The sequence below is a fragment of the Vidua macroura genome, chromosome 6 (assembly GCF_024509145.1).
Source record: "Vidua macroura isolate BioBank_ID:100142 chromosome 6, ASM2450914v1, whole genome shotgun sequence".
NCBI classification, from domain to species: Eukaryota; Metazoa; Chordata; class Aves; order Passeriformes; family Viduidae; genus Vidua; species Vidua macroura.
The window spans coordinates 50,267,390-50,282,716 of NC_071576.1; the positions used below are offsets into that span (position 1 = coordinate 50,267,390).

General features: G+C 37.1%; 1 protein-coding gene across 1 annotated transcript in view; it reads left to right on the top strand.

Moving 5' to 3' along the window:
• Nucleotides 1-15,327, top strand: part of PLEKHA7 (pleckstrin homology domain containing A7) — a 145,221-nt gene that overhangs the window by 69,052 nt on the left and 60,842 nt on the right. Inside the window, exon 4 of the mRNA XM_053980581.1 lies at nt 14,413-14,496. Coding sequence (XP_053836556.1) covers nt 14,413-14,496 — 84 coding nt within the window. The remainder of the gene's footprint in view (nt 1-14,412; nt 14,497-15,327) is intronic.

Consider the following 15,327-nt stretch of genomic DNA (forward strand, 5'->3'; position numbering starts at 1 on the left):
TGTATAATTATACATTAATATAACCTATATGTTTATAATTTGATTATAATATTGTTATACTTTAATTGTTGTGTGAGGAAGAGGACAGGATAATTCTGTGAAGAACTGGAACCACCTGTACTTCGAGTCCCAGGGAACAGTTGGGATTTTAAGGAACAGAAGTGAACATCTCAGTTGTGGAGGATTAGGAAGCAAGGAAAATCCCTGCAGTGTTTCTGTGACTGTCTTTGGCTGATGGATTTTTGTTTGCATAAGGGAAAGTCCTGTGACCTGAGCTGTGTGTGTTGCAATACCATGTGCCTAATGAAGGACATATAATTTTGTTGCTAGTCCAGCCACTCATGGTGGTTTTTTGGTGGTAGTAGTTGGTTTCTGAGGTCTAATGATAGTTTTCCAGCTCAGGTGGGTCCAGAGGGAGGCTGTGAAGATGACCAAAGGGCTGGAGCACCTCCTGCATGAGGAAAGGCTGAGAGAGTTGGGGTTCTTCAGCCTGGAGAAGGCTCCAGGGAGACCTTACTGTGTCTTATGAGTATTTAGAGGGAGCTTATAGGTGGGGATAGTTTCATTATTTGAGTGAGGTGATCGGATGTGGGGCAATGGCTTTCAACTGAAAGGAGGCAGGTTTAAATTAAACACTAGGAAGAAATTCTTTACTGTGAGGGAAGTGAGACACTGCCACACGTTACCCAGAGCGGTGTTGGATGCCTCATCCCTGGAAATGTTCAGGAACAGATTGGATGGGGCTCTGACCCACCTGTTCTAGTGGGAGGTGTTCTGCCCACAGCAGGGGGCTGGAACTAAATGATCCATAGGGTCCCTTGCAGTGCAAACCCTTCTGATTCTCTGATAATTTGATTGGAGTGACATTGCATCCTAGAAAAGCATCCCCTTACTTGAACTGAATGCTGTTTTAATAGGATCCAGCTGAAAGGTACCCTAGCTTTTTAACAGTTTTGTAAGGTAACAATAGAGCTAATACCTACTTCTAGGACCTTAAGTGACCTCTACCTATTCTAGCAAATACACAGACACATCAATTCTACAAGCATGTGATGGAGGTCAGGTTGTACAAACTATTAATGCAGCTTACAGGACAGTCCTTGAAAAAGTTTAACTATTCCCTTATATTTGTTGCTTAGCTTAGTAATGATTTTTTTGTCCTTCCGTTGGTAAGCAGTTAGAAATTTGGCATGTTGCATGTGTCTTTGATATGTGCCACTTGGCATGAGATGAAGATTCCTTACTTCCAAAAATAGTTGGTGTTACATGTCATGGATATGGGTTATTTCTGTTCTCTTAAGAATTTGCTCTTAGCTATAGCAGAAAATACCATCAAAATTGAACCACCATCCTTGCATTTGAGATTTTATGTGTAGGGTAAGATCACTTAATAAAAAGAGTACATCTGTCCTTTTTCTTCCTTCAGGCAAACTTCTGGGGAGCACTATAAGGAAACAACATGATTCTTGGTCCTGCTATCAAGGCTCTTTTTTTCTTCCAGCAGATTTTTAATACAAGACGCAGGGAGATGGGCTCATACACAATTGTGTGTACCCATAGCAAAGTACCTGGCCGATTTCCTTCTTTTGTTGACCTTCCCTACAGGGCATGCTGACTAGTCACAAACATTTCTGTTGGAGCTTCAATCTGTTACATAGTTTATTTTCTTTAGATCCTGTTACTTAAAACAAAACTCTGTCTATTTCCAAAATACTGTCTATTTCCAAATAGAACTTTAGTGTTTTTTTCCCCTTCCCACTGTAAATCTCACTTGTAATTTTCTAAGGCATCAACTAAATAGCTTTTGTGTCTATTTTGTAGTTCTCATGCCTAAATTTATGTCAATAGAAGTATTTGAGAATGAAAAAATGTATGTAATGAATCTGGAACCAAACATTTTGAAGTGCCAAAAAGTTCAAGCTGCTCTTTCTTTATGTCTTTAGAATACAATGTTTTATTCTGCAAACCTTTCCACATCCAAGGAATATAGAATATACATATGGTCTTTGCAGGATTTTTGAGCTCTCTGATGGTAGTCTGTGTTGTGCCAGTTAAGAATAGTGAATTTATTTTTAATTTTTCCTAGAGAGTGTCTTTGTATTCAGAAATGGGACCTTTTCCCTCTTTTCACTTTGATTTGACAGCAGTTTGCATTACAGCATTGCTGTGTCTTTCTAATGTTGTACTTTGAGATGAATAAATATTGCCACTCATCACTTCTGGAGTTTAATCTGTTGCATTAACATCTCTGACTTAGATTTGGATTCTTAGATGGTTTTCAAAGAACAGTGATAAAATGATGACATATGATCCTACAGAAGCAAACATTTTCTGGGTCATGTTAGGCTGAACTTGATGTTTCAGTGCAGTTATTTATAAGTTGTACCTGGGTGAATTAAGTTTAGAGGGACTAGAAAGTAACTGAGCAGGAAGATTTTAAGTGGTATAGGAAAGTTCATCTCAGAGTGAGCTTAGTTTTGGAGACTCATATTTGGAGATCCAAGTTTTCAGGTGGCATTAATTGGCTCAGTTTTATAGAAGTGCACTGTCAATTTAATCTTGCCAAATAATTTTGCTGAACTTGCTTTGTGGGTGTTGCAATGCATTAAGATTCATTATGCTTGTAGAGTCATATCCTATTTTACAGTGTGTTACCTCACAGCTCTGAAAGAGTACAGGAGGAAGAAAGGCAACCATCTTCTTCCCACATCCATACAATTAGTTCTTGAAGTGAAAAGAGCACTGGTGCTGCCAAAATGTTATTTTCAGAATAAAGATGATTTTATGTTGGAGGAAAATATTTTAAAGAACAAAGTTCTAGGCCCTGAGAGAGATTTTCTTTAAATCCATAAACAATTAGTCTGGAATGCTGCAGTGTGTCTTGTTCATCTAGATTCAGGAATTTCAACCTGTTCTCACTTCCCAGCTTTGCTGGAATTCTTTGAAGGTTGAAGGTTTCTGCTGTTGAAAAACAATAAGTGTTTTTGCTTGTATGTACTACAGTAGCATTCTGAAAGTTGCAAATGAAGTTGAGTCTAAAATGGTAGGCACTTTTTCTCTCTTTTGAAGGTCTTAAATGTTAATAAAATGATGATTTCATTAAAAAAGGAGGACTGTACAGGAAATCTGCTTCAGAGCTAGAATCTGAAGCCTGATCTCCCAAATCCCAATGTAGTAGTGCCAAAACCATTTTCTTCTTCAATCTGTTAATGATGTAGAAGAACTTCAGCTATTGCAAATGTAGACACTTCTTTAGCATTTATTGTGGGAGAGCTTAATTTCGCTGTCAAGACACATTTCTGAGTCTCAGCCCAGTTTCCAAAATAATTGAAATTCATCACTCCATGAATTCCAGTTTTTCAACTTTATAATGCAAAACTGATGAATAGAACTTCAAAGCAGGATGACTTTGGAAGTGAAGACTTATTCAGAAACCAATAATCTGATTTCTTTATTCAATGCTACTATCAAATTTCTTACTTGTTTTAAACTAGACTCTGCAATTTCAGTCTATTAAGTTTTATTTCAGGGACAGCACATATTCAGGGAAATTATTTGTGACATTTCTATAGTTTGTAAATTAAAATACAGTGGATCTACTGAAAGCATGGAAAGGAATTGTGTTGCTTGTAATCATCTTGATTAAATATTAATGGATATGATACTTGTCACGGAGCACTTGGAGTGTTTGCATTTTAAAAATTATCATTGAGTAAAACCCTTTTTACTATATGTTGCTCTGAATTTACCAAGAATGTCTAGTACTTAGTCAGGCTCTGCTCAGTCGTATGCTTTGGAGCACTTTATTTCTGCTCTTGCTGTATCTGAAAGGGAAAAAAAATGAACTCCCTGAATGGTGAAGGACTATTTAATACTGTATTTTCAAGCAATTACAAAGTTTTCTGTAAGCTAAAAGATCCACATTTTTCAAAGGCATTCTACCATCGTATGTTCTGTTAAATAATTACCTAAGGAACAAATATTAGTTCATGTGAAGTTACTTCATCCCCTTAGCTGCCAAGTTTCAGTCACATGCTTGATAGAGGCTTTCTTGGCATTGAAAGGACTTAATGCAGGATCTGAAGAAGTTGTTTGGAATTTCTTTGAGTCTCTAATCCCATTCTCACCCCAGGCCTTGTCAGCAGTGTGAGAGCTCTCCTGCTGGCAGCTTCTCTTGCTCCAGCGCTGCCTTTGCCTGTGCCTGGGCTGCCAGGGGGAAACCAGCTCAGCAGAGATATGCAGTGCCTGTGCTCTGCCCTGGACCTGCTGTTTGACAGCAGCAAACAGGGGCATGCCTTGGCCTCAGAAGGTGAACCCACATGGGACTGTCCTCACAGCTTGGGGACACGTGGTAGAGAGCTCCTCCTTGTATTGCCAAGGTGAGAGAGAGGTGGCTGTTGCTGCAGGTGCCCTGCTGAGGTCTGGTTTAAGGGCCTGTCTCTCTGATGCTCAGCTGTGTAGTGGAGGTGTGCAGGCTGTTCATCCCCTGGGATAAAGCAGCAGAATCAGTAGCAGTGCTGTTGTACCCTTGGAGGTGTTTTCTGCACCAGCTTCGCTCCAGTGACAAGGGAGGGCTCTGCTGGTGCCACGGTGCCGTGGAGCTGCAGGACAAGAACCAGGCCAAGAGGCAACAACACCCTGCACAAGTGGCCCAGGAGGAATGCAGCTGATAGTTCCCCTATATATAGTGATGTGCTAAGAGCTGGCTTTTGGCTGGGTTGTGCTGCAGTTTTGCTCCCTGGAGCTAAGGAGCCTGATTTTGTCTGTGTTGGCTGTTGGCATTTTGGCCGTCCTGTGTGGTTGTTCACCTCCAGTCACATTGTGAAAGGTGTAGTTGCTTCATCTTTCCAGTTACTTTAAATAATGATAGCAGGCTCCATGCTTAAGGAAGGGTTTTAATCTTCTCCAATGGAATAATGTGGTTTCATGCAGTGTCATTCAGAATTGATTTTGAAGTCTCATGCTGTCCCCAGAAGACTGCATCCTATCTAATAATGCATATTGATGTTTGCTAATCTAAATTAAACCTCTGAACCACTTCACAGAAAACCAACAACATTGTTTTACAACTGTGTTTGCTAGCTCAGCCACAGAAAGAGTGAAAATGTGCTTCTTGATACATTACTTGTGCTATTTTTCTTAGCCACTAGATCTGCATATTGTTATCAGCTGTGTGTACTCTGGACTTTTCCTAAACTGCTTGTTTGGGCACTGTTAATGTGTCTTCTTAGTGATATTAACAAAATGCAAATGCTTCTTCTTTGGCTGGGTTTTCAATGCCACTCCTGTTATTATATTTTATTATACTATTTTATTCTCAAATTTTCACCTTCTGACAGTGCAATGTGTTGACCCACGGAATGTAGCACAGAATGTTATTATATGAGAGTTTTCTTCAGTTTCATTTATGTTTGGTTCACATACTTAGACATTCAGTACACTAAACTCAGCATAATTTATGCCAGTAATGTAAATTGTTATTAACCAACTGCTGTAGATTATATTGTGACCTGACATGCTTTGTTTACATAGTGGGGAGTTGGGAGTTGCGGTGGTGACAGTGGATGACTGAAAATAGTGGTATTTCTGGAGAATTAGTTAATTGGTTTGTGTTTAGCAAAGAAAATTCTGGAGTTACACACACTAAAGTAGTTCATTTTCAAAAGTTTGTTTGGATTTCTGTACTGATTAAAATAATGAGAATTAAACCAGAGATGTTTTAGAGGTTGGATTTATTTAGTACAGTGTTGAAATAGTTAATGTATTCATGATTGTATTTTTTCTTCTTTGTATAAATTATCTTGTAGTGTTGTGTATATTTCAGCATATTTTCCATTCTGTAGATGCCAAAGAAAACACTACAGCAATTTTCTGCAAGTGTTTGGAAATGTTTGAGGAGTTTCTGTGCTTGTCTGACTTGGGGCCACTGAGTATTTCTACATCTCTGTAAGGATAAGTTGCCTTTAGGTTATTTTTTTGGGCAAGTTATACTGAAATAGTCAACTTCAGGTAGCTTTATATTTTTATGGTTGCATAGCTATAAATCCCCCCTTTTTTCTTTATAATGCTGAGCTTTTTGTTGAATTACAAAGGTATTTCTGTGTACTTTATAAACTGTGCATAATCTAAAATGAGACTCTTCCATCTGTTTGACACTTCCAATCCTAAAACATTAATCTTGGCTCTGTGTGTGATTTGCAGAAGCTTTCTGTGAGCAGATGCTGATGCCATGGCTTTAGAGCATGTCAGTATTTCAGTGAACGAGGTGTATAATTCACAGCCATGAAGAGTCAGCCAGGAAAGCTCCATTAATTCATACCTGTTGCTGTAGGCAAGATGATCTTGCATTGCTAATCTCCTCTCAAGCAAAAACTTGGTATTATGTGCCTCTCAGGAGTACTGCAGTCCATTTAATACTTAAGATTTGATAAGAAAAAACATTTTACAAGTGCACTTAACTTTAGAGGAAATGCATTGCATTTTATCCAACACAGTGAATTGAATGAAATAGGGGAAGGAGGAACTCCTTTAAAACAGTCAAGAGTCACACAAAACGAAAGAAATAACTTTGTTGCTGTAGTATTTTTTTTTTTTCCCCAAAGCTGCAGATGAAAAGAGTTCGAAGTATTTCAGAATTAACCACAAGCCTTCTATAGGCTGGAACAGTTTGTTACAAATGAAGGAGCTTTTATTAACATGTATGCCAGTAAACATTATCAGCCAACCCACAAGAATAGGTGTGCTCTGTGGGAATTGTGGTTTCTTCATACTAAATATTAATTCAGTTAATATAATGCTGATATCCTTGTTTATTCTTTAGCCTGCTGTCTGAAGGGCATGAGATTTGTAGGATTATGGTCAGTACCTCAGTAGTGCTGTGGAGGACATGAGTAGGGCTACAGAGGGACTGAGACAGACCCATGGGTATTTTGAATGACCTTTACTAGGAAAGACTTTGGTTGGAAGTTCTGTCCTAGCAGATAAAAAGCACGGAACACAGCCCACATAAATTCTCTGCTTTAATGGAATATTTAGTAGTAGAATGTAAATGGACTTCAGATTTGTTTAGTTGCTGAAGGAGTTAATTAATGGTGTTATTAAAGACTGAAGGAAAAAAACCAAGTTTAATGCTCTTTTGAGTTTTTCTTCCTAAATGATGTGGTGTTCTTATATTTTTCTCTTAGCAGAATCTATTACGTGAAACTTGATTGTTTGTTTTGGGTTTTGTTTGCCTTCTATGATAGAAATAGGAGTTGTACTAGCCTTGTGATAGTTGGGATAACTTGGAGGCCTCAGGTCTTCTGTGCAGCCCTCTGCACAGAGCATGGTCAGTGGTGAGCTCAGACCAGGTCTCTCAGTTCTTCCTTGACTCGTGTTGAAAACATTCAATGATGGGGACTGCCCAACCTCTCTAGGCAGCATGTTCTAGTGCTTTGCCATCCCTGCTGTACACAGTTGTGTCCTGTAGGAGAAAAACCCAAGCAGTCTGATGGGTTCTTGTTTCATTTCATGCCTGCTCCCTTGAGGTACCATAGAGAAGAACCTTGGTTAGTCCTGGCAGGGCACTCTGAAGCTGAGCAAAGCTTCAGCCCTGACTCTCTTGTCCACCACAGATGCTCAGGACTATTTTAGTGCCCTTCTGCAACACTCACTTCGTTTTGTTGATGCCTTTCCTGTATGAGGAAGTCCAAACTTGGAATCAGTATTCTAGACTGTAGCCCTGGGACAATATGATGGATGCCAGCTATAATTCCTTCATTCTATCCTGGACTCTTGTGATTTTGTATTTGATTACAATGCCATTCCCGTGGTGTAGGTGGTAAATAAAGTATTTCCATTTTTATGGGGAGGTGAAAAGGGCAGTGTGTTTCCACATTGTCTGGGGGCATATACAGCAAGATCTCAGTTTGCAATTTTGTCCTCTGAAAATAACTTATTTCATATTATGGATTAAATTCAATAAATAATAAATCAGAAGTGCATTTATCTTAAGTTAAAATCTTTGCCATTAAAAGTCAATGAAGATAAAATATTTTGAGGTTATATACCTTATATGGCAGCAAAACAAGTTTTCAACATCTGTTTTATTTAGTTCTTAGAGCTGTTGTGTTAAATTGTTTCAACTTTCTACACTGTATGGTTTTCTACTTAGATGAAAACTGGATGCTGGAAAACTTGTATTTGCTTTAATATTTAGAACAAAGTGGATTTTGTTGTCTGTTATCATATGTATGATGTCTTTGCATCAAAGTTTAATACGTTTAAATAGCACTAGTGAGGGTTTTCAGTCTCCTTTGGTAAATTTAGATACTATGCATGTGAACAGCTATTTTGTTTTAATAAGTTTTGTTATGGCCTAAAACCTGAGATCTATGATATTTTCCTGTCAAGTTTTCCTTAAATACTTTTTGCAAATGGTATCTTTATGTGGCACTGTTTGTTGAGCAGCTTCCTCACTAAACTCTACATTGTGGTTGATACTGGAATATAAGAGTAGGCTGCTTTTTACCCAGGTTTTTTTTAATCCTATTACTTAGATATCACCACTTTCTTTTTTTATTAGAGAATGAATTAATCATTTAGTTTGTGTATCTCTGTTATCGAATATTTTAAATTTTTGATTTTGAAGGCAGGGACTAAAATTTTTCTAAAACTGCAAAAGTAATGGAATAGACTCAAATTCCTCTTTTCTAAAGATTCTATTCTAAAGATTTCTTTTGTCAAGATTTCCTTGTCTGCAAGACTAACATGCTTTTCCCCTTTAATTTCAAATTCCCTGAATACATCTTTTTTTTGTGAATTAATAAAACCCTGATGGTTTCTCATGATATGCATCAAAAGGATTTGTGAATCAGCAGACAACTTCAGCCTGTATTACTCATGGAAATCTGTGTTGATCCTGTGATGATAGTGTATTCATCCTCTTATCTGTGCTTTTAATGACTGAAAATACTTGTAGTGATTCTATGGCATTTTCCATATTAGCTTACTGTTGTTTTATTAGCTCTGTTTTTAAAAGCATGTTCATTAACAAAATCTTTCCTGATGGATAGTATAAATTATCTTTGGTAGCTCATTAAAACAGGAAAAAAGAATTTTTTCATTTCCAAGGAAATGTGCAGTTCTCATTTAACCTCCTCCTCAGTGAGCTGGGTGGAAGGATGACACTACATGAGAGCATGATTGTCAGTTTACTGTTCATTTCAAACTCTTCTTAACTGCAAGCTTGTACCAGAAGTGAAAATAAAATAAAATCTGATGCCAGGCCATCTTGTCCCCTTTCACCTGTCTTTATAAGCCCAGACTCTTGTGTTGACTGCTGCTAGTCACAGACACAGCAGCTCAAGATAGTTACAGAATTGTATTTGGATTGAACAACTACACTTACACTTATGAATTCTCTGAGTAGGATGTAAGATTTGAGGGAATCAATTTTAATCTGTGATTCTTATGCAGTAAGTTCTGGGTTAAGATGCTAATTAAACTCAGTGAGAGAGTGAAATTTTGACCTTATGAAAGTCTCCTGGACACTGATTACAGTGGGACAAGGATTTTACTGCTACTCTAATGAGGCACTACTATTTTAGAGTAGTGGATCGCATTCAGTGTCTTGAAAACATGGAGTTTTGTGTATGTGCAGCTTGTAGTAGGTGCTTTTGCTTGAGTAGTACAATTAGTTGGTATTGTTCCTAATCCTTCCAAATTATATCTGTATTATACTGCATTTTTCTTCCATCTTGCAGAACTTTGAGGGCACTGTTTTTCTTGGACTATTTGTTGATACTTGTTCTAACCAATTCTTAAAGCTAATATAAAAAATACTCAGAAGGCTGAAACTATTTTGAAGCCATTGATGTATTTCAGGAATATGTTATGAAATAAAGCAAACTATTCCTGGCTGTTTGCCTGATTAGATACAACCACTTCCTTCTGTTTGGAGTAACAACTCAGTGGCTGAACAGTTCTTCACTGCAGAAGTTCTTCTGTCAGCTGCACTCACACCAAAATCACCCATGGAAGTGTGGGTGGGTGCCCACATGTAACTGTCATCACCATTTGGGGTATTCAAGATAAACGTGTTTAGGCTTATCTAGTGTTATAGGTAAGTGTAAAGGAGTCAGCCTGCCTGGAAAATAAATGCTGTAGAAATGGCTTGTAATAATTTACAGGGCATCTGTCCAATGACAACATGAATTTTTCTCACAACTTATAAATTTACTTTTAATGTGATGTAGACTCCATCAATAGTTGATTCACACATTTCAAGTTTCAGCTGCCTGTGTATTTAAATTACTCCAGAGACAATCTGTACACTTGCTTGACTTCAAATGAAAGGTCATCAGCATTAGTCATGTCCCAAAATTAATAATTAGGACTTGGCTTTGACTCAAATACGAAATTAATATCATATTAATATGAGTTCTGCAAAAGGATCCATACAAGCAAAAGTGCCTGCCTGTCTCCATTATACTATAGGGTTAGAGCCTGGTTTGCATCTGTCTTAAGACAGTGGGTGACTCAGTTCTTATGTGGGTAAAAGTTGTGTATGCATGCTGTGAAGTCATGGAATTTGTGGTGAGGTATCTAATTACAAAGAAATGGGTTTTGAACTGTGGTTCTTTTATGAAGAATCTGAGTCTTAAGTATTACTAGCCTTGGAAAGTGGTGTTCTGTAACGTTGAAATTCAGAATAATTTCTAACAGTCTGTAGTGTAATTTAATAAAGCTGGTAGTGGTAGATAGTAATCAATGTAATTTTTTGTGGATTTTTCATGTTTTTATACTTGCTTTGCTTTCATAACTCTGATTACCAGTATCTGTACAAAATCAGAATAATATAAAACTATTACAATTAAAAGATGCTTGCTAGGAAAAAAAGCCATGATTGATCACACAGAAAATTGGTAATGTTGCTAGAAAACTTAGCTTGGCATTTCATATGTGTGGCGTAGTACTAATGCAAGCTCCAAGGCATTCAGAATTCACACAGTGAAGCATCATAAGCCTTTCCCAGTTTTGTTAAAGCTATTTTATCTTTCTCTAATGAAAAGTAAAAAAGAGTAAAAGGGGCATGGAGAGCAGAACAGCTTATCATGTCCTTTTATTAAGGCACGTTTATTGTGCCTGTTGTACGTGGTAGATTTCTGGGCAATAGGAACACTTTCAGTAGTTACCATTTGGAGGAAATACAGGTGATTAACTACTTCTTGGGTAGCTGATGTGTCCAGAGAGCAACTGTGCCAGGCCTTTTCTTAGTCTGTCCTTGGGAAGGAAGGAAAACTTGCACTGCAACAAGTTTAGAGCACTGACTGTTGATGTTATTGTTGTCAGTGTTGTGTAAACAGATATCACTGTTAAGCAAATGTTTAAAAGACATGAAAACAACAAAAAATCATAATCTAAAAAATCTAGCTGTTCAGTTTCTCTCATCCTGATAAAAACAAGGTACTGCTAGTAGTCTTGGAATAAATCCATTTAAATACTGGGAAAGCTTCAAAAGAAGCTTTATTATAAGAATTAAATTGTATTTTCAGAGAAGGGATAGAGGGAGCAGCAGAGAATGACAGAACAGAATAATTTATGTTGGAAGGAAGCTCTGTACCCCATCACATCCAGCCAGGCCAGCTCCAAAGTTGGAACCAACTTACAAAGTTTGATGTGGTAGATTGGAGCCTTATCTGGCCACATTTTGGATGTTTCCAAGAAAGGAGATTCCACATTCTTGCTAGGCAACCTCTTCCAATATTTGACTGCTCTCATTGTGAAGGAAAATCTCCCTGCTATCTAATTCCTTGTTGCAAGGCATTAGCCATCTGTTGTATAGGTTGTTTTGAATAGTATCGCTTAGTCTTAATGAGTCCTGTGAGGCAAAACAGTTAAACTCTCACTTTTCAAATTCAAATAAAGCACTGTGTTCTGTAAAACTAATTGTTAGTGGTGGGGATTTCATTTCTTTCTTCCCAGTGAAGTCCTACTATTGAAGCTGCAGATTTTAGGGAAGTTTTGGGTTTATATGCCCTCTCCTTGTCTGTGAAATTATCATCTGCATTTTAGGCAGCAACAGAGCCATCCTTCTGTTTCTCTGCTCATAGTGATTGCTTGACATGCAAAACTTGTCCTAAAATGCATTGCTCAGATATTTTAAAAAGTGTTTACTGTCCAGCTGAAATAATTATTATTAGTAAGTAATATTTAGTCTTATTAGTAATGTACTTGTTCTTTATTTGCAACTACGAGGACTAATTGCTCTTCTGGTGAATTTATTTCCTGAGATAGAATAAAGTATTTGTGTACATACTAGTGTGGTATAATGGGAAACTTCCCTTCCTGACTAACCCTAGAGCACTTCTGGAATACAGTTCTTTTTCTTAGTCTTAATTGAAGAGTCAGTTATTAATGATTGACAGGCTGCAGATGAGAGCTTGTTGGTAGTTCCTCTGCCCCTGGAGAGTATAGCTGGCAAGGTCCTTTCATTTTTTTAAGCTAACAAGGTATCTGCACTTGTTTTGACAGCAGTCTTAACCTAAGCATCTAAGGTTAAACAGACTGCGTCAGGCTTGCTTTGAAAGGAAAGCCTTTCAACTTAAAGCTGGACTGTGTGACAAACATGGAGTTCAATTGTTAGGGTTATAATTTATTTATTTATGATTTTCTTTGAAAACATTTCAAGTTCCTATCCCACTCCTTGGATGTAGACACAAAATTAAATCTCACACAGAAATGCTTTTTTTAGGAAACAATACTCCTCAGTGGGTTTTGTGAGGAAATAGATCCTGGTTGCTTTGTAGATGTTAGCATTGTGTGCTTACTGAAGATACTTGCTCTGGATCTCTGATTTCATGGAAAAACCGAAGAGTTAGAAACTTTATTAACCTTTATTAAACTTCATTAACCCACAGCTCTAGGACAGGTTTGTTCTCAGCAGTCTAGGGAGCGAGGGCCATCCCTGGTGCAGTGGAGTGATTGATAGCCCATATCTTGTTCACAGTTTCCAATGGCTCTAGGGTGAGGATTTTTATAATAGGTGAGGCTGGAAAATGGCCTTCTGGTGTTGCATAAGTTGTTATAGCTTTCAGCTTACTATTGGAAATGTTCATGATATGAGTGCCTTATATCTGACTTGCTGTAGCAAGGTGTGTTGGAAAAGGGTGAAAAGTTTCTAACACACCAAACATCCTCTGTGTTTATGGCCCGAGTGGGACTTAACATGAGCAGTTGGTTGGGCTTTTTTTGTTCTTAGAGGTTGGTTGGTTTTGATTTGCTTAGTTTTGGTTTGTTTTTTAGATCAAGACATGTCCTGAGCTATTTACATTGGAATGTTATGACTGTGTGAGCTGTTTGATTGTTAGCTGTCCTTTAGTCAGCAGAGTGTTATCTCTTAGGAACTCATTGCCCTGAAACCTCAAAATACTTCTTTATGCCTTATTCTGTGCTGGGGGACATCCTGGTATATTGGACAACACGGTCAAATCTATAATGCTTGAAACCAAATAGGCTTTACCAGAGGAAAAACTCTGTATCTTTAAACAAGAAAACACATCAAGTTTTCATTTTTGCCTATTTGAGGTACAATTCTTTGAATGGTCTTTTTATTTTTACTTTCTGAATATACTCAGTGTGTTACTATTTTGCTACATTTGATGTGAGTTCTGGTTTTGGATGTTGTTTACCTAAGAATTGTTAACTAAACCCAGAAAAATTTAGAGTCTTAAATGAGCGCTTGGTTCACAGATAGGTAAGATACTTATCTTCAATGAAAAGAAGTGTTTCACAGAGGATAACAAAATGTCGAGATAGTGCTCTGAGGGGAAAGTTTATAGAAACCCCTGATTTTAATTCAGTTCTGAATATAGACCGTGCAGCCATACAGCTAAGGTTGTATATTATATCTCTGCATGAAGTTGTAAAGAGAAATACCACATTGGAGGAAAAAGAAACATGCAAGAAATGACTTCCACAGAATTTCTCTATGACCTCATTAAATAATAAAAAATATGTAAAATGTTGCATTTCAAATTACTCGTTCTATTCTGTGAAATTTATGGAAACACAAATCAGAAATGTATGTTGTGTAATTTCTATGCTATATCTAAATAATCTAGGTAACAGCGTGGTGTAAATAATCATAAATTCAAGTGTGCCTCACTAACTAAGGATTGCAACCAGTTTACTTTTAAAACATTAACCTGCTTAATAATTAAATGGCACAGTGTGCCATTGCCAAAGTCAACAAGAACATAGGAGGGAACTGAAAACATTTCAGACTTGAAAAGTACATCAGAAATATGTTTAATTTCTGGAATAGAGTAGCAAAACATCAATATAAAAAAGTTCTGCTTTTTAGAGATCATATTTTACTGAGTATAGCAATATTAATTTCTTTTTCCTTTTTTCTATTTTTTTTCCTTTCAGCCATAATCAGCAGACCACGTCATTTAGACATCCTGTGACAGGACAGGTTTCTCCAGAAAATATTGAATTTATTTTGCGAGAAGAGTAAGTAGTTTTATACCCATGTCAAGAGATCCAAAACAGTAAAACATTTACCTACAGCAGATTAGTACCTTAACTTATTGATAGTTCTTCCAATATTGTAGAAAAATTTAATTGAGGTTTGTGCTTAAAATTTTGCTTCTCATTGCAGTAGTGACTACTTCTAAGTCCTAGCTTGAAATCAAAAACTATCATTGTGATAGTTTTTTATTCTAGGCTAGGACTTGAGGGACATTCTTTATCTAATCTTCAAAAAACCAAGACAAACCTAAAAATAAAAAAAAATTACAAAATATACATAAACAATAATGCTTTAGTCTTATATAAATATCAGGTAAACAGAACATAAACATAAGGTGCTTTTGGAGCATATTGGAAGGTTTATACTGAAATTGAAATACGCAAAATACTACTAGTTTCCATTGTATTTCTTGGTTTTCTTATGTTTATGATGTTCTACATTGATCAGTTTTTCTTTGTTCTGAAGAAATGGTGTCGAATATATTTGTGTCCAGCATATTTTATCTTGATTGTCTGATCAAAAAAAACCAAACAAAAGTAAGAAATGTATGTGTTCAGTCTGGTGAATTTGGTCACCTTTGGGTTGGTGTTGTTTTGGATCATGCACCATTTCTCTGTAGGCTTCAACTCCTCCTTGTCATCCTGGCTGCCTGCTAGATTGCTGTTGCCATCCTTCTTTAATGGAATGGCTGGGTATCTTTCCTAGACAGAAAACAGTCCTGGAAAAAGCTCTACATTGCTCCTAAAACCAAAGAGCAAGAAGAATGGGACAACACCAGATAGTTCTTCTTTTCCAGGCCAGTTTTCCAGCAC